Below are 27349 nucleotides of genomic sequence, written 5' to 3' on the forward strand. Positions count from 1 at the left end.
ACATGAAAGTATGTCAATATATAAACACAACAACAAATTCAAGAATGCTCAGGTGTTAAGTGTTTACAAGTGTCCATTTGTCTGTCTGTCTATGCGTCTGTCTGTCAATCTGTCTGTCAATATGTCTGTCTGTTTGTCAGTCAGTCTGTCTCTCTGTATGTCTGTCAATCTGTCCATCTGTCTGTCTGTATGTCCATCTGTCTGTCTGTTTGTCAGTCTGTTTCTTTGACCGTCTGTTTGTTTGTCTGTCCATCTGTTTGTCTGTTTGTCAGTCTGTTTCTTTGACCGTCTGTTTGTTTGTCTGTCCATTTGTTTGTCTGTCTGTCTTTCTGTCCATCTGCCTGCCCATCTGTCTGTGTTTACAGTAATCTACAACCATGTCATATATCATCGTTACTAAGAGTATAACATACCTTGTTGCCAATAAAAATCCAACGAAAATCCAATGAGAACACAAGACAGAGGATGACGCAGATACATGACTTTAGTATCTTCTCTGGCATCGTCCATGAAAGCTGTTCCATAAAAAGAGTGAATGTAGAATCCCAACTGTGTAATGTACATTATGTAAATATCCAATAGAACCTGACACACACAAGTATATTACAAACAATTGTGTGTGTGTCTGTGTGTGTGTGTGTGTGTGTGTGTGTGTGTGTGTGTGTGTGTGTGTGTGTGTGTGTGTGTGTGTCACTGTGTGTGTGTGTCGCTGTGTGTGTGTGTGTGTGTGTGTGTGTGTGTGTGTGTGTGTGTGTGTGTGTGTTTGTCACTGTGTGTGTCCTTACCTATCCACATTGATTGTGGATCACCAAAAAACGAATACTTCGCTGCACACAAGTAGATACAATACGTAGACAACATCGAATAACAGTAATTTCCACAAACTTTCTGCAAACTTCCTCGCACTCTCTCCCTCTAGTTTTACCCATCGAACAAACGGCTGCACAAACAGAGAGACAAAACGTAACCATATAGACACACACACACAACCAACTCTCACTTTTAGTCAACAGAAAACAAGCTTATACTGTGTTCGTGTATATTATGTCAAACTAATTGAATACATCAACACCACAAGTTGGCAATTAAAAATTAAATTTGCGCGTCCACTTGCCTCGGAGTTCAGACCACATCTAAAAGTCAATCTCTATGACAACTAAACAAAGTGCCTTGATTCTTACCGTAGAGATCACGTGTTTTAGAGCATAACAAAGGACGGTAAATAGCAGAGCATGTAGAAGGCAGAGAAGTAAGTCGTTTGTCGTCCAGAATGAATATCTTTTCAAATCACGGACGAAATCGGATATCAATCCGCGCTCTGTCCGTCTCAGATGGTACTCAGTTCAGAAGGTCGACCAGAGATTTGAAAACGCTTCGATAACGTTAGACATCACAATGACCAGATATGTAAACGTCCCGGATAAGAATGCCGTTATCCGGGATAACGCCACAAACCAAAACACGTGTAATTGAAAAAAGTGAGAACCATTTCTGTTATTTTTTATTTTTTTTATTTATAATTTGTCGACCCAATAATAGGTCTACCCATCTGATGGCAACAATGCAAATCAAGAAAAACCAAATAATGTTGATGCTAATGTACAACAGCTAATAGTAAAGTCTGGCTACAAGTGAAGACAAACACAGTCATTTCATTGGGCAAACGTATGCCACCAAACTGCGACTGAAAACATCTTCAGCATGAGATCTACACCCAATGTTACACATTGCGTTGATCATTGCTGCCTGGGTGGCTTTGTCACAAAATTCATTAATCCACATATTTAATGCTGTTACAGCTTGCATGATACAATCATCTCTGTTTTCTATTTCTATCGCTTTCGTCTTGTTTATAAAAAACTTAGGTGCCAATTTCAGCACAAGCCTTTTCCAGCAATGAGAAACTTTCTCAGCTACATTCACAATATCATCAGCTGTACATTTGCTGGTTGGCTTAAACATCAGTGCCTGTTGTTGAGATTTGCCTGGTACATCATCTTTCTCTTCATAGAACCAACAGTCTAATGCAGCTCTTTCATAGTCATCCAGATTAACATCGTCTCTGTCTATGTTTGTCCTCAATATTGTGTCTTCACTTGGTATGTACTTGTCTATACATACCAACTTGTTCACATCCATGGGAATGGCTGGTCCGGGATGTTGAATATTCAATGTAAATTGAAAACGAGACAACCCTGGTGTCTTCACTTCATGCAGCTTTTTAGTGATGAACAGACGGATGTCTGTACACAGACATGCAATTTCATGAAGTGGCCGTTGTGTGTCAATAGTGACAATGATATATTTCTTCAAGTGATAAATCACTTCCAACTTCACATCTTTCTCAACTCGATATACACACTTATTACGTGTCAACTTTGGTTCATCAGGATATTTCTCAATACAACACGTCATCAGCCTAAAATGCAACTGTTCAGGAATAAACTCAATTTTATGAGACAAAATGATAAGTGACATTGGCCGAGAAGCAACCAAATCAACAGCTGCAAATGGACCTTTTGACTCGACTTCTAGCAAACATGGAACAAAGTATTCTGTTTTATAAGAAACTGATAAAGGAAGAGGTTGAGCCAGGCAAAGGTTGGGACAAAGAAGGAAGAAATAATTTAGCAAATTCAATACAACTTTATACTGTACTCGCTTCACTCCTGCTTTTTTCAGTCGATGATGAATGAGTTCCCAAGAAGCAATTCCTACTTGCCGAACTCGATCCCAATCTTCACTCAGTAAAGGAGGAGGTCGAGTAGTGACAGATGCCACAACTGAGAAAACCTTGAAAATCCAGCTTGGTTTGGTGACGACTGTGTTCTTCAGCTTCTCACTTTTCTGAGGATAAATTACTGATCCGGCTTCATCTAAATATGTCAGAGCAAGACGAACTTCTTTCTCTTCTGACATACGACACAATCGACGGGCAAAATGCATGATAACATTGACACTGGAAAGAGCACTGCCCAACTTGATTTCTAAAGAATCAAGAATCTTCTCTAGAACTGACCAAGTGGCTGGTATCAGAGGTTTAGGTGACACATCACGTGCCATCTCTTCAATGACTTGCTTCACTGCACTCACGCCTGCATCCTCACTTGCACTGTCAGGATCAGACACCGAATTCTCAACACGAAAGAACCAATCATTAGCCTGGTTAGATGGTCGAAGGATGTGCTTCTGAAATGCTTTATTACAAAACATTTTAGACAGAAATTCGTTCTGCTTCTTGATCATTTCTTCATCGGCATCATTGATGTGTGTTCCAATCAACAACATCACTGGTGATGCACATCCCTTTGACTTGCCGATGTGAAGACCAGACGAAAGACCTTCAAGACTTTCGACATCTCCTGCCAAAAAAGTCATGGATGCCCATAAAGCCACAGCATCATAGTTTGTCACTATCCAGTGATTGTTGATTGGAATTGGTTTTGAGTCAGCAGAAGGAAGATAGAAAGACTTGGCCTTGTCACCTAGAAACTCAGATGCATTAAATACAACACAAACGACACATCCTGGTGTGATGGCTTCTCCTTGACCAGGAAGAAGTGCCTCCTGACCTCCCAAATCCCAAATAGAAAAGTGAACTTTTGAATCTTCCTCCTTTAAGAGGTCAGGATCACTTTGGAAATCACTAATAGCGCGAGCAATCTCTTCAGTTAGAGCTGTTGCTTCATTAAGTTGGTCTGTTGCTTCATTAAGTTGGTCTGTTGCTTCATCAAGTTGGTCTGTGTTAATGCCACTTTGTCTTGTATCAGTTGATGTAGATTCTCTACCGACTGACACGTCAATCTCAACCTCACATTTTGATGTTCTTTCATTGTCATATTTATTGTCATCTTCACTATCTGAAACATTTGCATGAACTGCTGCTCTAGCTATTTGTTTGTCTAAAAATTCTTTGTTTTTGTCATTCAAAAGCTTCCAGTTTGATGCTTCACTCACTGCCAACTCTGCCACTGCAACAGGTGTGCTCGGTTCAATTATCTGAAACTTCAGTTTGAGCAAAGATCGTCCAAATGAGGTCTTGCCCGTTCTGTCTCTACCAGCAACGACAATCTTCACTCGACTTACTTCGACTTTTCCTTGTGATAAAGCTCGAACAAATAACTCAGCCGCATCGGCTCCCATGCCTGTCACACCACCTACAACAATACCATCATTACAATTTGTATACTAGAATCTGTTTAGTACGAAGATCAACTGACGAGGACAAAGAATGACGTTCAGTATTGTTCCATCAGTTACTCTTGCAAGTATCGGGTATTAGAGGCTAACCTGCTGCAAGATATAATTTTTGTTGAGGCATTGGACTAGTACCCCTGGTCAAGACCATGTATTCGTTTATACTCTTGAATTGAGAAAGGCAATTGACCGTTTTCCAGTTGTCAAAGCAGTATGCTGACAACTGTGTTTTGGTAAGAACCACAACTGGCTAATACGTAGGCGTGTGTTATGAAGATTTTGTCTAGAGGTAACTCTGTACTCCAAATTTGCTTTGCCTGACATTCCTGATGCTAAATTAGGTACCATGCATTCTATTGGAAGTGCAGCAAGGCTTCAAATTTCACATGTAGCATTTTTGTCATGAAGGCCCATGGCCATTCGAGTGTTTGGATAGCAGACCTCATGCAACAGTACTTAAGCAGTGCTTACACTACATTAGCTGTTTCAAAGGCAGTTTTCAACATAATATATACAATTAGTTTCACACTTTGTTACAAACATATTAATATCCATTTTTTATTGCTAATTAGTATTAACCATATCTGTTTTACCTGTGAGCACAGATGGACTTGCCACTGAATAAGCTGTCGCTGGCATCTACACACAAAGCTATATAGTAAACAAGTTACTAATAACATAACTCATCCATTACATCATTAAATCAAGTAATCACAACACAATTAGCATGACTAATGCCAGCAATATAGAAATGCCATCAAGTGCAGTTCATCTACTAGAAACAACCAATTTTTGATAATAAACACAATACTATGTCCAATTGTAGTTTTAGATCAATCAAACCAAATAAATTTTACTATCATCACACATTGACAACAATTCTGTTTTCAGTCATGCATAGAGCCTATTCTGTACGTTATCACAGTCTTGCTATAAGCAACTTACATCCAAAAGTGTTATGAACTGTCTTTCAACCATTAAGTGCTTAATTAATTAACTAAGATATACATACCTGACATCACCCCAAACTCAAGACATGCAATTACTTATTGCCAAAACTCATTTCACTAGATATTGAGATGTGATACACACTACAGTAGAGTGCCAATTATCCAAACAAATCAAGGCCAGAGTATGATCGTAAATATGTGATTTGTCAAATAGCTGACACAAAGTGCTATTGCTACAGGTATACCATCATCACATGAGTAGCATGTAGATATCTTAGCAAAACTGCAAAATTTGCCTACAACTATGCAAGAATTCACTGAACTTTTGTCTGTAACATGACTTTGATTTGTAGTTTTGATCTCGTACCACCGATTTTGTGACCACATGATAAACACGTAATAGTCATGAGTTGTTCAAATAAGGTCCCTACTTGTTACATGTCTGTTTTAGTCTCCACCATCAAGGTCTGGCTACGTAACACTACGTCTGTTTCTCATCACCCACACTCTCTCAAACTGACGCAGGCTGGTGGGTCATTACCATTATCAGTTATGTACACGTGACACTGAAAGCCAGCAAGCACAGTTGCTCAAGGAACACAACACATCAGCGTTACTCTGAAGTAGTAAAGTCAGTTCATGAATTACTAAAATAGGTGGACTCGAAAGTGAGAACCAAATTGACTGGATGTTGTGCTTATTTAGGAACTAGACTACTTAGCTTCGTCTTACCCCATTGCATTCCTAGAGCGTGTACTAGTCACTGAAAGCGCACACCATAATGTACTAAAAAAGTAGGCCAGAAGAATGTAGGCAGAAAGGGTCTGGCTATGCGAGACTAGGCTAAACCAAAGCAACAGTGTAAGGTCTGAAAGAGAAGTGTAAAAGGTCACATTAAAACGTAGCTCTGGAGTACGTAGAATGCAGCATTTCATTTTACTGAGACCCACGTACATGCATGCAATGCATTATGCAAGGTTTAAATATTTTGTCCAATTTACACAAGTATTCTCAAACCTAGAGCTACAAGTCAAAGCAGAACAAGCAGTGACCTTTGACACCAAACCCAGTATTCAACAGTACTCTGTATACAAGACATGAACCTGCCTTAGTCTTTTAGAATAGAGGTCTGATTTGGGGGATCCACATCAATATACCATGACGCAGTTGAGCATCTCATAAAATAACCGGACACAGAAAAATGAACCATGTGCTCCGACTGTATCGTACTTGCACATTACATGAATAATAAGGCGTAATGATGCAAATCAGTGCACCCTGTCATTTGAATGCAGGCGGGTGATGAGAAACAGTAGGGATCTTACGGGCACATTCAGACAAGCAGCATCTGAATTAGTGCTCTACTGTACTGTAGTACATTGGGAAAATAAAAATTAAGACAACCTGAATATAGAGTTTCAAACTAAATACAAAACTAAATGTTTAGTTGATCAAGATGCATGACTTCCAACTCACTCTGTCATGCTGGATGTCCTGGGCAAGAGGAAGAGACATTACTAGAGCAATCGTTTTATCTCCCTGTCTGATATCCACAATACACTTGTTTGAACGATGTTCATCACCATGCTTAAACTGCACAGTGAGGTGAAATTCCCTGTCCAAACATATCCATTTGTGCCAAAACTCAGCAGCAGCTACAATCTGAATAACACACATTCACATATACATTATGAAAGAATACACTAGATTATAAAAGAATACACTATTACCTGTCATAACTGTGCTGTATTTTACTATATTTAATACTAAACTACAACCTCGATTATCTGGACTTTCGATTATATGGACAAATTCTGTGTCCCTGACTTTTGCGTTTCCGGGTAAAGAAACTACTATAATATAATCACTTCGTACCAATACACTAATACAATACTACTACATTGTAGGTACAGAGTCTCCCAAATGAGTGAATACATAACAGAGAACGTAATAATCCAATAAATAGGCAGCTGTTGTTGACTCTTCTAGTAACATGAATGTACATTAGGTAAGTGTGGAAACAGAATGTGAGAGTGTGGTTGTACCATGGAGAAAAATTAGTTGATATTTATCAACTTTTGATTATCCGGACTTCTAACCTGTCTCCGGAGAAGTCTGGATAATCGAGGTTGTACTGTAGCCGAGTACCATGTTTCTTGCCCAAGCAAATTAAAGTTATTAACACAAATTTCCGCATATACAATCTCGTTATTGGGTGCAGAAATAACAAAATCCCGGATAACATGTTCGTCTTAGATGTGACCAATTACGTCTAAAGTTGCAGCTATTTCAACATTCCCGTTGGACGTCGTCACTTCGAAGATGTTGCTGCCGTTGTATAGCTGATTTACCCGTACTTTAGTCGAGCAAATTAACACAAAAGTCGAGCCAATCTTGAGTCAGTCTCTTCCTGCCCCTGCCATTCCCTGTATGTCACTCTGTAGTGGGTATCTATGAAAACAATCCATACCCCGAATAATTTGTAACCCCGTATGTGACTGAGTCACATCCTATCTTGCAGCTATTTTGACAAAACAGTCGTGTTTTATGTTGTCATTTTGAAGATGTTGCTGTTGTTGCAGGAAACAGGTGTAGCTAATGTGGCAGCTATTCGACGCGCATACATGGGCAAACAAAGGTAACAGTATTTTTTAAAGACCCGGATATACTCGAAAATATCTTGCTGTCATCGACGTTGCCGATAATAAACAACACTCTCCGTAACGACCGAAGTCAGAAATGGGCAGTTTAAATTTGGTGGAGATTCGATGCGCTGTTCTAAAAAAATTTGCACATGTGTGGAGACTGGTTGTGCGTAGGCATCATGACATTCAGGTTAATTAAATAATAAATAGGCAATGCCCACACATCTGACAATAGTACAGCAAAGTCATGTAGTAGGAGCTTATGTATATAGAAATTCGGAGTCAGGGAGTCATGCTTTCATGTTATCAGCTTGCAGTTAACCGTTTAGTGTGAATGTAGTCTGGCAGAGGTACATGTATGGCTTGTGTACACGGGTGCCTTCTTGGTAGATAACTTGATTGTGATGGCAATCAAAAGGTTGAGATTGCCATTGTAATAATAACAGCTATACCATATAAGATGAAACATTGGCAGGAATTTATTTTGGCAGTTTGCAAAAAATTGACACTAAAAGCATATTGGCGGATTTTATTTTGGCGGTTGGACATCGTTGTTGGATATTTAATATATGTACAATATTCCCTACTCACTACAGCCTCATTCTCATGGTTACTTAATTAATCTCCCTGTTTGACAGGGTAGGCACAACAGATGGCAACCAGGGGTTACCATCTTGTGACCTCATCCACGTGATGTACCGCCACATCGTCATGATGCTTGATCCACGTAGGTGCATGATGACGTCAACAAATCAGTGGCCAAATTGATGGCGGATTTTACATTGGCACTTACTAGAAAATCCTCCAATCAGCTAAAATAAATTCCCCGCCAATATTTCATCTTATACGGTATGTCTCAGACTCACTTCCATCCGCCAGTAGAGAATACATCCGATCCACCATTAGAGCAAAATGTACGCATGAAACAGGTTGGTTCAATCGACAAGAAATTGACCATCTCTTGTGGTGTGCGCATGGGGATCATATTGTCAAAATTGAAAGTCATGCCTCAATGCACTAATAGCCGCAGTCAAATCAGGGTGAAGAAGCAAAGAATCGACAGTTCGATCGCCTCTCTCCACCACACACCCTTTCACACACACACACACACACACACACACACACACACACACACACACACACACACACACACACACACACACACACACACACACACACACACACCCCTTGAACCTTAAGCCTTGAAGCCGCCCATAGTAAAAGAAACTATGATAGCGGGGCCCTTGGATCGTGCTCCTGGGCAACTGGCAAATTACTAGGACAAAACCGCCTGTGTCTTGTGAGGTCGCCGTGCCGTCTAAATGATCTTCTACATTCACATAAGAAACTTTCTCCTTGGAATCGTACATTCGCTGCACATCTGCTTTTCCCCGATTTGTGACTACCTTCTCAACACCTCTTTGACAAAGACTGAACCACCCATTCCGGTCTTGGCATCTCTGGTACCAGATGTTTTTGGTATCTACTAATTGCAGATCTTGACTAACTAGATCACTCCATCTCTTTCTTGTTCCATGGCAAGGTCTTGTCTTCCTCAATTCCCCAAACATCAGTTTCTTTGGAAGTCGTTCCTCATTCCTTCTACCCACATGACCCAGCCTCTTCAATCGCTGCTCCATTATGATGTCAGGGATTGTCCAATGCATGCCAAAATTTTCAGCTAAACTCGTGTTGTTAACCTCTCCTGCCATTGCGCGCGCGCGCGCGCGCGCACACACACACACACACACACACACACACACACACACACACGGTGGAGTGAGTGGTCGACATGACCAAACTCATTTATGGCTTTGCTTGTGTCTCCAAAGACCAATGTGTGCCGTGCAGGAGCGTCCACAAACATCGCATGTAAAGTTCTCACTGTTAGAGATCATCTTTCGTTCTTGCCTTTTTCGTTGGAGTGTTTTCAAATGTTGGTCTTCAAAATGATCTATAGATTTTTTGCAATATTATAATCCACAGAGATCTGTCTGATGCATAGCTTCCCAGTTGGATATATCAAAATTACAAGATTCAAATCGGATTTCAATGTGTCTTTAAAGCGCAATTTCTGACCACCTGCTGCTCTAGAACCTTCCTTCAGCTGACCATAAACACAGCCCTTGGGATTCTATCATCCTTTATTCGAACAAGATGGCCACACCATCGAAGTTCAGCTTATAGTAGTAGAGCCTCAATTCCAGGCATGTTGCATTTCTTCAGAACCTCGGTACTGGGTATCATGTCTTGCCATTTTATATTTCCAATTTTGCAAAGACATCAATCGCATGTGAAATTGGTCGAGATGTTTAATGTATCTTCTGTATAATGTCCAAGTCTCACAACCATAAAGTAAAGTGAGTGATGATCACAACAGCTTGTAAACTTTGACTTTAGTGGCTGTGGTTATGCCATGTTCATTCCAAAGGCGTTTAGTCAGGTTGCCAAAGGCAGCACCAGCTCTACTCAGATGCATTGAAATATCATCATCGACAACAATGTTTTTCAGACAGAGTACTTCCTAAATAAGAAAACTTGTCACCTGATGTCAAAGGAGTGTCATACATTCTTACAACAGGAGGTGTGTAAGAAGACCCAGGTTTTGGTTGGTACAAGCCTTCTGACTTCTTGAGACTTACAGTGAGCCCAAAATGTCGTGCAGTGTTTGAAAAACAATCCATGATGAACTGAATATCCTCTATGGTGTGCGCGACAAGGGCACAGTCATCTGCAAAGAGCAGGTCACGTATGAGAATGTCACTGACTTTAGTTTTTGCATTAAAGCGACAAAGATTAAAAATGTTCCCATCAGAGCACGTTTGAAGGTATACACCTTTATCACAATTCTTAAAGGCAACATAACATGTAACATGACAGAGAAAAAGATGTTAAATAACAAAGGTGCAAGAACGCATCCTTGTTTAACGCCATTTGTGACTGCAAAGGACTTGGAAGAAGCTCCACTGTCAACGACGCTAGCTGACATAACGTCGTGAAATGATCTTATGATATTGACTAGATTGTATGAACAGCCTATTTTACCGAGTAGTCTCCATAAGAGATTTCTGTTGACAGAATCAAATGCTTTTGTCAGATCTACAAAAACTATGTAGAGGTCTCTATGATGTTCACGACATTTTTCTTGAAGTTGTCTAGCAGTAAAGATCATGTCGGTAGTTCCCTAACCTGAACAAAAACCACACTGAGTCTCTGGCAATATATTGTCAGAGACATGTTTGGTTAATCTATTCAAAATAATTCGAGCCATGATTTTCCCAGCAGTAGATAGAAGTAAAATGCCACGATGATTGTCACAAATTGAGCGGTCTCTCTTACGTTTGTATAAATGGATTATGGTAGCATCTTTGAAGTCTTTGGGAACCGCTTCATGTTGCCAAATAAGACTGTAGAGTTGAGTTAGTTTTTCTACCAAAATTCTACCACCATGTTTAAATATTTCAGCTGGAAGGCCATCCAACCCACATGCTTTTTCAGATGACATTTGCTGAATTGCATCAGAAACCTCATCTACATGAGGAGACACCGCTAAATGATCTTCACATGCCAGCTGTAGAATGTCATCTAAAACCATATCATCAACGACAGAAGAACGATTTAGTACTAGATTGAAGTGATCAGCCCAACGCTGAAGAATGTCCTCGTGTTTAGTAAGCAGAGTTGAGCCATCATGAGAGAAAATAGGTGTTGTACTCCTAGACTGTGGACCAAGAACTGATTTTAAACCAGAGTAAAATCGCTTCATGTCATGTTCGTCGGCTGCTGCTTGTAGATCTTCTGCTTTCTTCATCCACCAGTTTTCTTTCAGTGAACGTATTTTAGCTTGGTGGATCAGGGATAAATCTTTGACTGCTAAGAAAATAGCTTATGCCAGCTTGCGTCAGTGTGCAAGCTAAAATACACACACACACACACACACACACACACACACACACACACACACACACACACACACACACACACACACACACACACACACACACACACACACACCGACTTTATGATGTGTATAAATGTACTATTTTAGTACTCTCGCCTAGTCAGACTCTACCTGCTATCATACTTCTAGCGGCAATAGGAAGTATGATGGCGGGTATGGTAGGGTCTAGCTACTCGAGACTACTAGTTTAGTGTATTGCATGCCGAACCGGTAGCTGAGAAGTAGTCTTCCAATCACCACGTGTGATACTAAACTCAACGTCGCCTTCAAACTTCATTTTCATTTCTTTATTTGAACACAAGAGATAACGCTGTGGCGATAACCGCTTTTCTTTACATTCCATTCTCTAACACAACAACCAAAACTTCATGATATGATCAACTGCTATTAAAAGAAGCCATCAACATACCTCAATAACCTCATGACAATTATCATGGCAATGAATATTGAGATTCCAAATATTCAGTGAAGGTCTTACTTGGTATCCAAACACAGAAAACATCATAGTTTTTGTAGACAGAAACACGTCAACAGGCTTTCCAAGCCACCTGTGCCAACAGCCATCAACAGTCATCTCCATTGTTGCCATAGGCTTTACTTGTTCCATCTCTGCAACACAGGACTAAAATTAGATTTAGTAATGACATAGTTAGCTGGATATAGTGACTTTCGCATTTTACAGTAGTCTTTATAGTCTTTCAGTTGTTTCAGTAAGCTTATCCTGTATGTTTGTTATCAGTGAACGACACACTTTTCAGGGGTGTAGTCATAAAAATTGTGGACTGTAGTGTGTAAGGACCAAAGCTGCATATATTATATAAACCACCTTATCTCCAGTCTGGATCTGCCACTGATTCTACTGTATCAGTCAATTACAAGCCAATAAAAGTGAACGTGTTCATAAAAATGGGCGTGTACCATTGCATCGTGAAGTTTAGCCCCTTCATTTCTAGAGGTCACGCTACGCCCCTGCACTTTTAGTACTAGCATGACACACTGGGAGAGAAACACCATTGCTCAAGAGCAAGCTATGTGAAAAGGAGTTTCACCTTTATTGTTAACAGAAGTAACATCTACCTTGTGATCAACTAACAGTTGACAGATATCGACCCCCTAGATCCACCACTGAAGTCTCTATATCCCTAGTTGACTATCACATCTGCAGCTGCACATGAAGCTTTAACCATTGGAAGCATTAACTATAGCACAGCTTTGATATTGGCCAGGTATCAGAGGCTAATCTGCTGCAAGATATAATTTTTGTTGAGGCATTGGTCTAGTACCCTTGGTCAAACCATGTATTCGTTTATACTCTTGAATAGAGAAAGGCAATTGACCATTTTCCAGTTGTCGAAGCAGTATGATGACAACTGTGTTTTGGTAAGAACCACAACTGGCAAATACATAGCGTGTTATGAAGATTTTGTCTAGAGGTAACTCTGTACTCCAAATTTGCTTTGCCTGACATTCCTGATGCTAAATTAGGCACCATTCTATAGAGGTTGTGTTGATGTAAGGCATAAACAATCGGTGGGTTCAGCTCAAAGAATCTCGGTACTGGGAGGTGAGAACGTTGTCCACAGTGCATGTGTGGCAGTAGAGATACATATCTGTCCCATGACTGTATGAAGTGTCTTCTCTGTTTAAAACACAAGAGCACGAAGAAAAACGCCACACGATACTTTCACCGATTCAAGCTGTCTGGAGTTGGAAATCGCAAGAAGCAAGTGACCAACACAATATAAATGGCAAAAAGCAGCAGTATGTTCCGATTGATGATGATACAGCAAGGAATCGCAAAATATGCACTAACGACGTCATCACCTTACCGTGTGTAAATTTGGATGCACTCTTGATATATTGGTGTTTGTTAACCGTGTGAGTCTAGAGCCAAAGCACACACACACACACACACACACACACACACACACACACACACACACACACACACACACACACTCTGAACGGTAAATGTCAGGAGCTGCCTACTCAAGGTCACCCCCCAGCATTACACTGGGCTCCTGTCCTCAAGACAACTATGGGCCTGCGCTAGTAATATCCTGGAGCTGGGTCAGACAGCTGTAGAAGCACTGGCTTGTGACACCAACTACAGTGTGGGCACCTGAAGTCTCACCAGGTCCTTAATGGCTGATGGTCAAGTCACAGCCGCTGGCCACTACCATACCCAGCTAATTAAAGATCTACTCATCTATACTCCTGAGTTGAAAGAGGCAATTGTTTGTGAGTTCCTTGCCAAGCAAATTATGTCAGTGCTCATCCCAAACTTGAACTTGCAACCCAATGATTGATGTTTCCCTTTCCAGGGTAACTCTCTAACAATTGAGCTATACATACGCCACACACACACACACACACACACACACACACACACACACACACACACACACACGCACACACACACAAACACACATGCTCGCATGCACACACACACACACACACACACACACACACACACACACACACACACACACACACACACCCGCGTGCACACACACACACACACACAGACACACACACACACCCGCGTGCACACGCACACACACACACACACACACACACACACACACAAATACGATTGTACGGTTGCACGTCTTTATCCACTGCATCAATCTTGGCATCATGTTTTAGTAAAATAGAACATAATTCAGGACAGTCTCTTTCCACCAGCTGCTGTATGTAGTGGTGTTTGTCCATCTTCATTCAATCCTTTTACAACTGCTCCACAATCCACTAACAGCTGGACAATCTGAATGTAACCATTTCTAACTGTTAGGTGTAGAGCGCAGTTACCACGACGATCTGCTACATTCACACTCTCATTTGTTATCAGTGATCAGTGAAGAATAGACAGCGGGGGGGGGGGGGGGGAAGTCAAGAAAATGCCCATCAACAGCTAGGTAAAGAGGAATTGCACATCTACTGTTGACAGAAGTAGACAATTTCAAGATACTTGTCAGTACATGCAGCAGTGAAAACGCCACCTCGAAAGACATAGTCAAACCATGCAGGTGCGCTTGCTTGGTGATTAATTTGTTCCATTGAGGTATGTAAAGATTACACATGATGGCGTAGTGTGGTCCTCAAGTTCGGAGGAGCCGATCAATCACATTGCAAAGCCAATCCCCATTTTCTTGTAAAAATGTAAGAATGGAGCGTGGCTTTCAAGTGTGATCTGCTCCTCCAACTAAACTTGAAGACCACACTACTAATTAGAGCCTGTACATGCCTACTTAGTGTATCTACGGCCCCAAATTATGCAACAGTATCAACAACGCCACGTTACAGACATCCCGCTGCCTACAGAGAATTTAGACTTGCAAACGCAAACACCAAACTCTCGTCTAACTTCTGAACATAAATTACCACGTGCACGACTTGTTTGCGCTACCACCACAGCTCCGTTTGTGCTCGACTCACCTGATTCTGATAAACGTCGTTTGCCATATCGACGAAGATGCTTCTCTACTTGACATAGTGTGGGATCTCTAGTTTCTAGTAGAACTCGGCAAAATGTCTCAAATGATCCAGAACATTGCTTACGAAGCAAAGATAAAATATACAAAGCCAGCTCCGTTTCTGTCTTATCTGACGCGTTCAAACGTTCCTCATCGTCTTTAGTAATGAGAAGCGCATTGTACAGACGAGCTGGCAGCTGATTCCTGCGTGGACGTAGCTGCTCGGCCACCCAAAGTAATTGTGGCCTCAATTGCGAATCCCATCTAGGATCTATTTCTGTATCTGTATCCATCTGTACAGGACGGTACACGAAAGCTACTCCAGCAAATGCAAACGTGCGCAGTGAACTGAACACACCCACCTGACCAACAACAGCCAATCACAACGACACTTTTCGCACTCACGTGACAAAATACGTCCGGGCTCTGAACTGCTATCGACATGTATACTACATCCAATGAGATAACGGCTGCAACTTTATTTATTTAGACCATCAGTAACTCTGCACCAATAAACGTGTTATGAATATAAGCTGCTCTGACCTTGTCTCATATGCATACCCTGAATTCAACCAAATTGTGCGGGAAGAAAGTTGTGCAATTTCAGAAAACATCACCTAATCACTATCAGTGCGGATCATTTGAGCAATGATAACAATAATAAAACCAACCCAACTAATTTGTGCAGGGGAAATCCAACTTTATTAATTAATTTGTTCCATTGCAAATACAAATATCAGACATCACAAAGCAACAAATAATTGAAGTACTAAATAAAAAGTCTAAAATAATTTTCCACGGCGGCAACAATATTAATTAACTAGTGCTACGGTATCCGTAGGCTCCTCGCATGCGTGAGTAATACATCCAACGGAGCTTTCAGACCGTCTACTGAAACGCTGAGTCCTAGCTAGACAATACATAATACGTATTTGCTTCAACATGCAAACTTCCTAGTAGTTTATATTACGTATATAGGCCTGGTATAGGTAGTCGTCGTTTTGCGATCGTGATCAAGACAATTGAAATGTACAGTCTAGGTATGCACTCAGTTCCGTTGTAACGACAGTGGTATGGTATTTACTGACATAGAAATTGATATCAGCAAACATTGACTATCAACAGTGTTAGGTGCAGCACAGTGTAGTAAAGGATTGATCATGCTGACGTGTGAATAGCTGACTGTAGGTGGCATTCAACTCCTGAAGGTGTTTCTTGGTTGTCAAGTACACACAGTCCCTAGCTACAATACAAAAGGATTGGGCGACGAAAGTTCAGGAAGCATTTTCTCCGCCGTTTGGTTATTTACACGAATTGTTCTTAGACTCATCTGTAGTCGGACACGGAAACGATTTTTAAGGTAGGTCCTATCATGAAACGTGCTCGTGGAGAGGAGAAATTTGAGATTTGTGTACACACACACACACACACACACACACACACACACACACACACACACACACACACACACACACACACACACACACTCACACTCACACACACACACACACACACACACACACACACACACACACACACACACACACACACACACCTTGAACCTTGAAGCCGCCCATAATAAAAGAAACTATGATAGCGGGGCCCTTGGATTGTGCTCCTATAACTGTCAGTGGGTGTCAAGTTTAGCTCTCTCTCTCTCTCTCCCTCTCCCTCTCCCTCTCTCTCTCTCTCTCTCTCTCTCTCTCTCTCTCACACACACACACACACACACATTCACACACACACACACACACACACACACACACACACACACACACACACACACACACACACACACACACACACACACACACACACACACACACACACATTAAAAACTACAAAACAATTAAACAAACAGACATGCGCGGAGACATGCAAAAGCATGCAGACAAGTCTTAAATAGTACAAGTTCTGAACTAAAACAATAAACTCTAATATCCTATTTCATATAATATATTTTCTATTGTTATGATCACTGCAAGTAGACGTTACTTCACAAGATAGATCATCAACAGAAGACTTAGATTCATGTGGAGCCACTCTGACAGGCGAGGTTGTGTAGACAAGTGTCTACTTCTTATCGATAATTATCATTAGCAACACTTGTGGGCATCATGGCCTGTAGATGGTAGGGGGTAAATTAGGGTGGGAGTGACCAACAGTGGGAGGTGGGAGTGACCAAGAGTGGGAGGTGGGAGTACGTGGGACTGGAAAAGGTCATAGAATGAAAGATTCCTCAGCAAACAATAACAGAGATTCTTACATGATGAGAGGAGAAAGCTCTTTAGGACATTGTTGACATGCAGGATTTTTTGTAAGATCAGGACTCAATTTTAAGAGACAATGTAGGCGAAGGGGAAGGACGTCATTACACATTCTGATGTAGATAGGATCTCATCATGAAACAGATTATTATCAGTAGAAAGAGAGCAATGTGAGAGGTGATGTACAGAGTGAAATAAACTGTACATCTAGATCTGTCCTACTGCACAGTGGTTGCATGCATGCACGCAGCTCTATATAGTCTGTATCTCAGTTGGATCTGGACGGGATATGCTTGCAAATCCTAGCAGAACAAGTTATAAAGAGAGACTGGACGGGCTTTTGGACAATGTATTAGAGCTGTTGGTGTTGTTATTGAAACACTCACTACAAGAGCTGTTGCATGGCTATGACAAAAACACGTCTAGATTGTAAACAGAATGTGACTGTAGAAGATATAGGATACTTAACATTTCAGTTTATTCCTTCAACAGAAATTTTACAATTACAAATTGTCTAGTTAGAAGTCATATTTTTGTGCTTCGTATACATCAAGATGTAAACGTATTGTCATAGAGTTGATTTCTATCTGTACATTGTCATAACAAAATAGTCTTCTTGTTGCTTGCTACATATTTAGTCCACACAAAAACAATCATTAATGTTGGCAGACAAGCTCTACCAATCTGCAACTGAAAACATCTTCAGCCAGAGACCTGCAACCAATGGCACACATTGCCCTGATCATTGTTGCATGGTTGGCTGTGTTACCAAATTGATCAGTCCACATATTCAATTCTGTTACAACTTGCATGAAACAGTCATCTCTGTTTTCCATTTCTATCGACCTCGTTTTGTTCATAAAAAACTCGGCTGTTAATATCAGCACAAGCCTTTTCCAACGATGACCAACTTTCTCAGCTACAATCACTATGTTATTAGGTGCATGTACATTTGCAAGTTGCCTGTGTTTCCAGTGACTGTGACATAATACTTCATACATTCACCTCCTGGTAATAAAATCAACACTCTTAGAGGGAAGTCCAACAAAAATGAACTTAACTTGTATGAGTAGATCTTACCAAGACAAATCGATCGGTGTAAGTTACTCCGTTATCTTCGTTTTTGTATACGAGAACGAGCGATGTTACTGTGATGTGCAACGCCCACGCGCACGCTTCCAGTTTCGATTAAGCTCCGCCCATTGCCAAGGAATCAATGCGTTTACGGATGACTGCTACGGATCTAACGAGAATGCCGAATGTGAATGCGAAGATATTATGAAGATCTGCCTTCTTGCCGTCAGTGGTTCCTCTCTAAAGTAAAATGGTGTCTGTAGAGCTGTTTTCCCGCCAGACTTTGTAGCAGAATTCCTCAATACCACGGCTTACCTAGAGAACGCGCTTGTGCTTGAGTATTTTTTATCCTTGTTCTTTTTAATATCCGAAGAGAAACAAATGTTCAGCGCGGCGTGTGGCGTGTGCTACAAATGATCCTATTTTTACATCCGGGGTTGTAACCTCCTACCCAGCGGCAGACCGGAAGGTAAAAAAATAAAAACGTCCTCTGTTGCACACGCCAGACGGCGCGCTGAACGTTTCCCTTCGGATACTAAAAGAACAAGGATAAAAAAATACTCAAGCACAAGCGCGTTCTCTAGGTAAGCCGTGGTATTGAGGAATTCTGCTTCAAAGTCTGGTGGGAAAACAGCTCTAGCGACACCATTTTACTTTAGAGAAGAACCACTGACGGCAAGAAGGCAGATCTTCATAATATCTTCGCATTCACATTCGGCATTCTCGATATATCCATAGCAGTCATCCGTAAACGCATTTATTCGTTCGCAGTGGGCGGAGCTTAATCGACCAGGCGCGTGGGCGTTGCACATCATCGCTCGTTCTCGTATACAAACACGAAGATAACGGAGTAACTTATACCGATCGATTTGTCTTGGTAAGATCTACTCATACAAGTTAAGTTCCTTTTTGTTGGACTTCCCCTTTAATGCAAAAAATGAAGACTGTTATACAACCATTTCTATTTGTAGTAAATGAAAAAATCTGTGACTTTACAAAGGAGGTCAAAAGTGTCATGAACAGCCTTACCACAGGCTTAAGTTACCACACTCAATTAAGTTGGAAACAGACAACATGAACCCGATTAACTACCAAATATCATGCAATAATACAGTATGTACTAATAATACTGTATGTACTAATAATACTGTATGTACTAATAATACTGTATGTACTAATAATACTGTATGTACTAATAATACTGTATGTACTAATAATACTGTATGTACTAATAATACTGTATGTACTAATAATACTGTATGTACTAATAATACTGTATGTACTAATAATACTGTATGTACTAATAATACTGTATGTACTAATAATACTGTATGTACTAATAATACTGTATGTGTACTAATAATACTGTATGTATGTACAACCACCAACTCTAAATTTGTGTTACATCTCAAGTGTGCAACTATACATAACAAAGTGCAAAATGACGGTGTTGGTAGAAATGCAGTATACACTATTAGAGAACGTATATAGTAGAAGAAGACATGCAAGCCTGATTATTGTACAACTAGAATTTTTAACTGCAAAACTATCTCATCAAAATATAATATTTCACTCACTCTGTTTTCTGGACTGTCCCAAACAAGACGAGGATACATTACCAGTGCAACCGATTGATCACCCTGGCTAATATCTGCAATACACTCGTTTGTACGATGCTCATCACCATGCTCAAACTCCACAGTAACGTCCAAGCCTATCCATTTGTGCCAAAACTGAGCAGCAGCTACTACCTGAAGACAGATGTATAACATGCATGCATTACCCAATACACTAAATGCAAGCTTAGAGTAATATACCGGTAGCTGTGAAGTAGCTTTCCAATCACCATGTGTAATATTAAATTCAATATTGTTTTCAAACTTCATTTTCATTTCTTTATTTAGACACAAGTAAGAACGACTTGGAGATAGACTACTCTCATCGCGTTCCATTTTCTAACACAACAAGCAAATTTCCATGTTATATGATTGACTGGTATTATATAAACAATAGTGTTAATCAATGTACCTCAATAACCTCGTGACAATTATCATGGCAATGGATAGTGAGATTCCAAATATTTGATGAAGGACTGTGCCCGTAACCAAACACAGAAAACATCATAGTTTTTGTAGCCAGAAACACATCAACAGGCATTCCAACCCACCGATGCCAACAGAAGTGTTTTACACTCAAAGTCCCACTAGTAAGGTCACACCTACAGTCTGCGTCCTCCACATTCACTTCGTCCAAATCAGAATTATATGTTACTATGGCTTGTGGCTCCCACAATTGAGATAAAGTGGAAGTATCACACATTGCTCTCATCAGTGACAAATGCCATCCTTTAGAATCAACTGGAGGAAGACAATGCACTTGCATGTGTTTGGAAAATGTTAATCCATGAGGTTCAAAGACATAGAGAGGACTTAGAATGTATCCATCATTGGCTTTAGTAGATGGTGGCATTAGCCTTTCGTCAACATACATATGAATCTTTATGTTAACTGGTTTACTCACAGCACCATCAGGAACAGAAAGAAATAGACAAACTGCCTGAGCTGTAGCGTCCACCTTTAGGACAATCAGTCGTCTCCAGTGTTGCAATCGGCTTCACTTGTTCCATCTCTGTAACACAACACTGAAATTACAAATCTACCTGTTCCTATTAAAATTAATTAGTTGTTTGATGTAAAATAGACTATCACAATACAATACAAGCTCACTACAAAATACAAATTTTAGTCATTACTGTGATTGGAGGTAATTAACATTGTCTGATGTAAAACCATCGTATTACACCTTACCATACACATTGCCACACATGATTACAAAAAAAAAGATCAACACACATGAACGTGTGCGTGCACACAGACAGACAGACAGACAGACAGACAGACAGACCCAGACTTTTAGTCACTGATTGTCTCTGGGTTGCTGCATGCTTGTAGTTTATCTCATTCTTAGTGAAGTGTATAGTGTGTAGATTATGGACAAGGTACATTTGAACTTAAGTACTTACTATTTTGCTGAAATGTAATATAGTCTTGTGTTCGAAAATATATGATGACAGACAGACAGACAGACAGACAGACAGACAGACAGACAGACACACACACACACACACACACACACACACACACACACACAACAACAACAACAACAAAACAAGAAAGCATGTCAATATATAAACACAACAACATATTCAAGAATGCTCAGGTGTTAAGTGTTTACAAGTGTCCATTTGTCTGTCTGTCTATCCATCTGTCTGTCAATCTGCCTGTCAATATGTCTGTCTGTTTGTCAGTCTGTCTGTCTCTCTGTATGTCTGTCAATCTGTCTGTCCATCTGTCGATCTGTCTGTCTGTATGTCCATCTGTCTGTCTGCTTGTCAGTCTGTTTCTTTGACCGTCTGTTTCTTTGTCTGTCCATCTGTTTGTCTGTCTGTCTTTCTGTCCATCTGTCTGTCTCTCTGTCTGTCTGCTTGTCTATCTGTCCATCTGCCTGCCCATATGTCTGTGTTTACAGTAATCTACAACCATGTCATATATCATCGTTACTAAGAATATAACATACCTTGTTGCCAATAAAAATCCAATGAAAATCCAATGAGAACACAAGACAGAGGATGATGCAGATACATAACTTTAGTATCTTTTCTGGCATCGTCCATGAAAGCTGTTCCATAAAAAAAGTGAATGTAGAATCCCAACTGTGTGATGTACATTATGTAAATATCCAATAGAACCTGAAACACACAAGTATATTACAAACAATTGCGTGTGTGTGTGTGTGTGTGTGTGTGTGTGTGTGTTGTGTGTGTGTGTGTGTGTGTGTGTGTGTGTGTGTGTGTGTGTGTGTGTGTGTTTGTGTGTGTGTGTGTGTGTGTGTGTGTGTGTGTGTTGCTGTGTGTGTGTGTGTGTGTGTGTGTGTGTGTGTGTGTGTGTGTGTGTGTGTGTGTGTGTGTGTGTGTGTGTGTGTCCTTACCTATCCACACTGATTGTGGATCACCAAGAAACGAATACTTCGTTGCACACAAGTAGATACAATACGTAGACAACGTCGAATAATACAGTAATTTTCACAAACTTTCTGCAAACTTCCTCGCACTCTCTCCCTCTAGTTTTACCCATCGAACAAACGGCTGCACAAACAGAGAGACAAAACGTAACCATATAGACACACACACAATCAACTCTCACTTTTATTCAACAGAAAACAAGCTTACACTGTGTTTGTGTATATTATGTCAAACTAATTGAATACATCAACACCACAAGTTGACAATTAAAAATTAAATTTGCGCGTCCACTTGCCTCGAAGTTCAGACCACATCTAAAAGTCAATTTCTATGACAACTAAACAAAGTGTCTTAATTCTTACTGTAGAGATCACGTGTTTTAGAGCATAACGAAGGACGGTAAATAGCAGAGCAAGTAGAAGGCAGAGAAGTAAGTCGTTTGTCGTCCAGAATGAATATCTTTTCAAATCGGATATCAATCCGCGCTCTGTCTGTCTTAGATGGTACTCAGTCCAGAAGGTCGACCAGAGATTTGAAAACTCTTTGATAACGTTGGACATCACACTAACCAGATAATGTTAACGTCCCGGATAACAATGCCGTTATCCGGGATAACGCCACAAACCAAAACACGTGTAATTGAAAAAAGTGAGAACCATTTCTGAACTATTATTTTCATTTTTTATTTATAATTTAATATAAACATGTATCTATATATCTTTGTACGTATCTATAGTCGACCCAATAACAGGTCTACCCATCTGATGGCAACAATGCAAATCAAGAAAAACTAAATAATGTTGATGCTAATGTACAACAGCTAATAGTAAAGTCTGGCTACAAGTGAAGACAAACACAGTTATTTCAATGAGCAAACGTGCAACACCAAACTGCGACTGAAAACATCTTCAGCCTGAGACCTGCACCCAATGCTACACATTGTCCATATCATAACTCAGCCGCATCAGCTCCCATGCCTGTCACACCACCTACAACAATACCATCATTACAATTTGTATACTACAATCTGTTTAGTAAGAAGATTGACTGACGAGGACAAAGAACGACGTTCAATATTGTTCCATCAGTTACTCCTGCATCAGCCAACGTTTGCTCATCGTGTAGTTGCTTCTTCTTAAACACAAGCAGTTGATCCCATGATGATGGGCCATTCTTGGTTTGTAATTGCTGCTTCAAGGTGGCAACAGTATCAAATGATTTTGCTGTCAATTCAACAGCTTCACCGGTTAGTGATTTGGCCACTAATTTGAGCCATTCACTCTTGTGTGGTTCTATACAAACAAGAAAGTATGTCAATACACAAACACAAACGTATCTAAGCAAGCACAAGTGTTCTACACACAAACACACACACACACACACACACACACACACACACACACACACACACACACACACACACACACACACACAGTTAATTAAGTAATATTTCTATCTGCAGTATACTTACTATTCTGTTCTTGATCTGACTTCAAAGTAGACTTATTCGCCAAACCTAGATATTCTCTTTGTTGCTTGTATAGAACAGTCACGTCAGCTCCACGGGATAACAATAAATTTGCAGTTGCACGATGATGATGTGTACATGCCAAGTGCAGTGGTTGCCTGCCAAGTTTATCCACTACATCAATCTTGGCTTTATGTTCTAGTAAAATAGAACACAATTCAGGACAGTCTTTCCTTCCACCAGCTGCTGTATGTAGTGGTGTTTGTCCATCTCCATTCAATGCATTTACATCTGCTCCACAATCCACTAACAGCTGGACAGTCTGAATGTTACCATTTCTAGCTGCTGTGTGTAAAGCGCGGTCACCATGAGGATCTGCTACATTCACACTCTCATTTGTTATCAGTGGACGACACACAGAGGGAAAGTCATTGCCATCAACAGCTACGTGAAGAGGAGTTTGACCTTCATAGTTAACAGAAGTAACATCGGCTTTGTGATCAACTAACAGTTGACAGATATAGAGACGATCATTATATATATAATGTGGAGAAGCAACGTCATGAAGCGGCGTATTTCCCTTCTTGTCTTTCTGATTGACGTTCGCGCCTCGTGACAGCAAGAACGAACAAATATCTGAATTTTCAGACCAGATAGCACAGTGTAGAGCTGTAGCTCTCAACTCTGTTTCCACATCATTCACGTTTTCTCCTTGTTCAACCAGTCGTCGAACCTTCTCCCAGTTCCCATTCCTAGCAGATGTAGCGACATTTCGTTCCGTCTTGTTGCGTAGACTCGCGACCAGTATCGCGTGCCGTTCTTCCGTCATTCTGCACACTACCACGTGACCAACCTAATATGGGTTCTCGTCATCTGACAGAATGTACATGTACTGTCTGTCTAACTATAGTCGACCCAATAATAGGTCTACCGATCTGTCACTGGCAACAATGCAAATCAAGAAAAACTACATAATGTTGATGCTAATGTATACGTACAACAGCTGTACAGGGACTATTTGGTTCCGTGGACTATTTGGTCGCGGGCAATTATCTCGCTCCTATTTGGTTCCCGAAACCGTTTAACTAGGGCTTATTTGGTTTCGGCCACCTGCAGGGACTATTTGGTCGCGTGGACTATTTGGTTTCGCATTTATTGCGCCTCGAATCGGCACTCTCCAACTCTTACAGCTGTACGAGACGGACGCGAACGACGTGACGATGGCCATGATAATTTTCACGTCTCTCCCAGACGTCTCGATGAGCCGAAATCGAGTGCGACCTGCTTCGTCTTCGTTTGTATTTGGCTTAATGTGAATACCGAAGTCATCACGACATTGTCGATCGCAATTTCGCGTGTCTGACGTTTCCTTTTGAGGCGAATCTCGGCTCGTCTGGTAGCGGGCGTGTTGAAAGTAGGCGGAGTAAGAATGTCTTGTGCGTTACAAGGTAAACAAACATGATCCGATCACCGAGTGTAGAGATGTGCCGCGGTTAGCTAATTAGTTGTCCGGTCTGTTGTCTGCATGCTGTACTCGGCTTCCTGCGATGATGGATATGCAATCTGCGAAAACAGCCTGTCTGTCTGTCTGTCTGTCTGTCTGTCTGTCTGTCTGTCTGTCTGTCTGTCTGTCTGTCTGTCTGTCTGTCTGTCTGTCTGTCTGTCTGTCTGTCTGTCTGTCTGTCTGTCTATTGTTATTAATAGAGTAAGACTTCAAATAATCTGTCGATCAAATGCTAGAGTGATTGACAGAAAAATAAAGAAGATTGTTTCAAGAGACAGCAACATAAACATAAATGGTTGTACGTAGAACCAAGCTCTATTGGCTTGGGTAGTATTTAGTTGCTTTGCTTAGATGGTGTATAATAGTTCAATGTTTGAAAATATGTGTATTGACAGACAGACAGACAGACAAACAGACAGACAGACAAACAGACAGACAGACAGACAGACAGATAGACAGATAGATAGACAGACAGACAGACAGTCAGACAGACAGACAGACAGACAGACAGACAGACAGACAGACAGACAGTCAGACAGTCAGAAGAAGATTGACAGACTTCATTTACAAAGTTCTAGTGCTGATATAGCTTTAGACTGCGAACTTCAAAGTAGCATTCATTAGTGGGTTTTAGATTTCAGTAGCGACTATTATGTTTCGACTTCCTATGATGTACGTAGTGCCTTGTATGTTCAATAAATGATCTTTGTCAGTCAGTCAGTCAGTCAGTCAGACAGACAGACAGACAGACAGACAGACAGTTTTTTCAAGTGTAGTTTATGCAGAGAACAAAACTTTCAAATATTTTACTTTAGACGTGGCTGTACTAGCTTCTCTAGCCTGTAATAGTTTCGATGTTTGAAATTATACTACCATTGACAGACAGACAGACAGACAGACAGACAGACAGACTTAGACACTTTTCCGCTGATCACTCTTGCATTGCATCTCTGTATACACACTCATATCTGCATGCATGCGCATAGCTGCATGCTGATTAGTATAGTTCTTGTCTTCATTTTCTTGTCTGCATATCCTGATTCTACTGCAGCACATTTGCTGTGTCACCATTCAAAGAAAAGATAGACAGACGGACAGACTAAATGGCAGAAAGACACAGAAGATGCATGTATACAAGAAAAAAAGATTTCACTAAACAAACGGATCGTTTTATAGTGTACAACAACGCAGACAAACAACCATCAATACCCATCTGAGAGACCAAGTGCAAATAAGTGATTTTACATCAGATACATTTAATTAGTTGTTTCTCGAACTACATATATTCACTTATTTTCTCTTCTGTTCTGAAAGTCATCACCGATCTTTGGTCGTGCGCAACCAATTTCAGAGACGTTGATCGTCTTCCTTGCGTAGACAGTAGGCATACGTCACTGTGCACCTAAGTATCGATCGATGCCATGCAGGATCGATGCATAAATCTGCAGCTAACCGCAGCATTCTACGCACTAAAACATTCTTAGGCACATCACCATGTCTCTACACTCGGTGATCGGATCATGTTTGTTTACCTTGTAACGCACAAGACATTCTTACTCCGCCTACTTTCAACACGCCCGCTACCAGACGAGCCGAGATTCGCCTCAAAAGGAAACGTCAGACACGCGAAATTGCGATCGACAATGTCGTGATGACTTCGGTATTCACATTAAGCCAAATACAAACGAAGAAGAAGCAGGTCGCACTCGATTTCGGCTCATCGAGACGTCTGGGAGAGGCGTGAAAATTATCATGGCCATCGTCACATCGTTCGCGTCCGTCTCGT

General features: G+C 40.7%; 3 protein-coding genes across 3 annotated transcripts; all 3 read right to left on the reverse strand.

Moving 5' to 3' along the window:
- Window positions 1-1498: 1498 nt before the first annotated feature.
- LOC134188253 (uncharacterized) lies at window positions 1499-9432 on the reverse strand. The gene is made up of 4 exons (XM_062656449.1): window positions 9070-9432; window positions 6624-6809; window positions 4791-4836; window positions 1499-4157 (listed from the first exon to the last, which is right to left on the reverse strand). The coding sequence occupies exons 1-4, from the start codon at window positions 9430-9432 to the stop codon at window positions 1648-1650; spliced, it is 3105 nt and encodes a 1034-aa protein (XP_062512433.1). The 3' UTR covers window positions 1499-1647.
- Window positions 9433-17959: 8527 nt separating this feature from the next.
- Window positions 17960-21096, reverse strand: LOC134188206 (uncharacterized). The gene is made up of 4 exons (XM_062656407.1): window positions 20599-21096; window positions 20388-20525; window positions 20148-20321; window positions 17960-18504 (listed from the first exon to the last, which is right to left on the reverse strand). Exons 1-4 carry the CDS (start codon window positions 21058-21060, stop codon window positions 18490-18492), a joined length of 789 nt encoding a protein of 262 aa, XP_062512391.1. The 5' UTR covers window positions 21061-21096; the 3' UTR covers window positions 17960-18489.
- Window positions 21097-23249: 2153 nt separating this feature from the next.
- LOC134188254 (serine/threonine-protein phosphatase 6 regulatory ankyrin repeat subunit C-like) lies at window positions 23250-24888 on the reverse strand. Its single transcript, XM_062656450.1, has 3 exons — window positions 24063-24888; window positions 23644-23883; window positions 23250-23580 (listed from the first exon to the last, which is right to left on the reverse strand). Exons 1-3 carry the CDS (start codon window positions 24886-24888, stop codon window positions 23540-23542), a joined length of 1107 nt encoding a protein of 368 aa, XP_062512434.1. The 3' UTR covers window positions 23250-23539.
- Between the last annotated feature and the right edge of the window lie 2461 nt (window positions 24889-27349).

Source organism: Corticium candelabrum, chromosome 12 (assembly GCF_963422355.1).
Source record: "Corticium candelabrum chromosome 12, ooCorCand1.1, whole genome shotgun sequence".
Lineage (NCBI taxonomy): Eukaryota > Metazoa > Porifera > Homoscleromorpha > Homosclerophorida > Plakinidae > Corticium > Corticium candelabrum.

Excerpts from the sequence above, each read along its gene's own strand:
- LOC134188253 (XM_062656449.1), bottom strand. The coding sequence starts at position 9,432 with ATGGAGCAGCGATTGAAGAGGCTGGGTCATGTGGGTAGAAGGAATGAG. Across the intron at positions 6,810-9,069 it reads ACACAGGCGGTTTTGTCCTA|ATTGTAGCTGCTGCTGAGTT; the intron begins GTAATTTGCCAG and ends TGTGTTATTCAG. Across the intron at positions 4,158-4,790 it reads AAGTCCATCTGTGCTCACAG|GTGGTGTGACAGGCATGGGA; the intron begins GTAAAACAGATA and ends GTATTGTTGTAG.
- LOC134188254 (XM_062656450.1), bottom strand. The coding sequence starts at position 24,888 with ATGACGGAAGAACGGCACGCGATACTGGTCGCGAGTCTACGCAACAAG. Across the intron at positions 23,884-24,062 it reads GTCAGATCAAGAACAGAATA|AACCACACAAGAGTGAATGG; the intron begins GTAAGTATACTG and ends TTGTTTGTATAG. Across the intron at positions 23,581-23,643 it reads GAACGTCGTTCTTTGTCCTC|GTGGTGTGACAGGCATGGGA; the intron begins GTCAGTCAATCT and ends GTATTGTTGTAG.
- LOC134188206 (XM_062656407.1), bottom strand. The coding sequence starts at position 21,060 with ATGTATGTTGACGAAAGGCTAATGCCACCATCTACTAAAGCCAATGAT. Across the intron at positions 20,526-20,598 it reads ATTGTCACGAGGTTATTGAG|AAAATGGAACGCGATGAGAG; the intron begins GTACATTGATTA and ends TTGTTGTGTTAG. Across the intron at positions 20,322-20,387 it reads AAGCTACTTCACAGCTACCG|GTAGTAGCTGCTGCTCAGTT; the intron begins GTATATTACTCT and ends ATCTGTCTTCAG.